The sequence below is a fragment of the Gobio gobio genome (assembly GCF_949357685.1).
Source record: "Gobio gobio genome assembly, chromosome: 21".
NCBI classification, from domain to species: domain Eukaryota; kingdom Metazoa; phylum Chordata; class Actinopteri; order Cypriniformes; family Gobionidae; genus Gobio; species Gobio gobio.
This window is the reverse complement of record NC_137117.1, coordinates 6,100,090-6,100,708: the sequence shown is the minus strand read 5'-3', so window position 1 is coordinate 6,100,708 and position 619 is coordinate 6,100,090. Positions and strand designations below refer to the sequence as shown.

The following is a 619-nucleotide window of genomic DNA, read 5'->3' as shown; positions in this document are numbered from 1 at the left end:
GAGAAGAAGGAGATAACGGAGATGAAGAAGAGGAAGGAGGAAATGGAGATGAGGAAGAGGAAGAGGAAGGAGGAAATGGAGAAGGGGAAGAGGAGGGAGGCACAGAAAATGAGGAAAACACAGAGGAGGAAGATGAGGATGAGGGAGAGAGTGAGGACGGAGAACATAAAGAAGGAGAAAAGGAGGAGGAACACGGCAGTGAGGAAGGCGATAGTGATGAAAGCGACGGCGGTGATGAAGAGCAGGAAGCGAGTGAAGACGGGACCAACGGAGATGAAGAACCAGCGTCAGGGAAGATGTCTTCCACACCGGCGTGTGACATCTCGTGTGAATACTCCAGTCTGTGACGTGTGTGGTAACAACATTACCATAACAATAACACAACAGGATATGACATCATCACTGGGCGGAGCTCTCGCCGGATGACATCATGATCGCCAGTCCTGGAGTCAAAGAAGAAAACCATTGCAATTTCACATTTAACTCGCATGTAAATATACACTCAATAATTCATACTCGCCTCATGATTCCATTAACGTGGAAATGTGTAAATACATGTAACCTTTGACATGCTGTTTTAAAGGATATTATCACCATGAATAAACTGAAATTGTAATTT

At 45.1% G+C, this 619-nt stretch overlaps 1 protein-coding gene across 1 annotated transcript in view; it reads left to right on the top strand.

The window, feature by feature from the left end:
* LOC307117112 (uncharacterized protein) overlaps positions 1 to 619 on the top strand; it is a 2,721-nt gene extending 2,102 nt beyond the window's left edge. The window contains exon 3 of the mRNA XM_079801827.1: positions 1 to 619. This exon is cut by the window's left edge and continues 118 nt beyond it. Coding sequence (XP_079657953.1) covers positions 1 to 347 — 347 coding nt within the window. The 3' untranslated portion in view covers positions 348 to 619.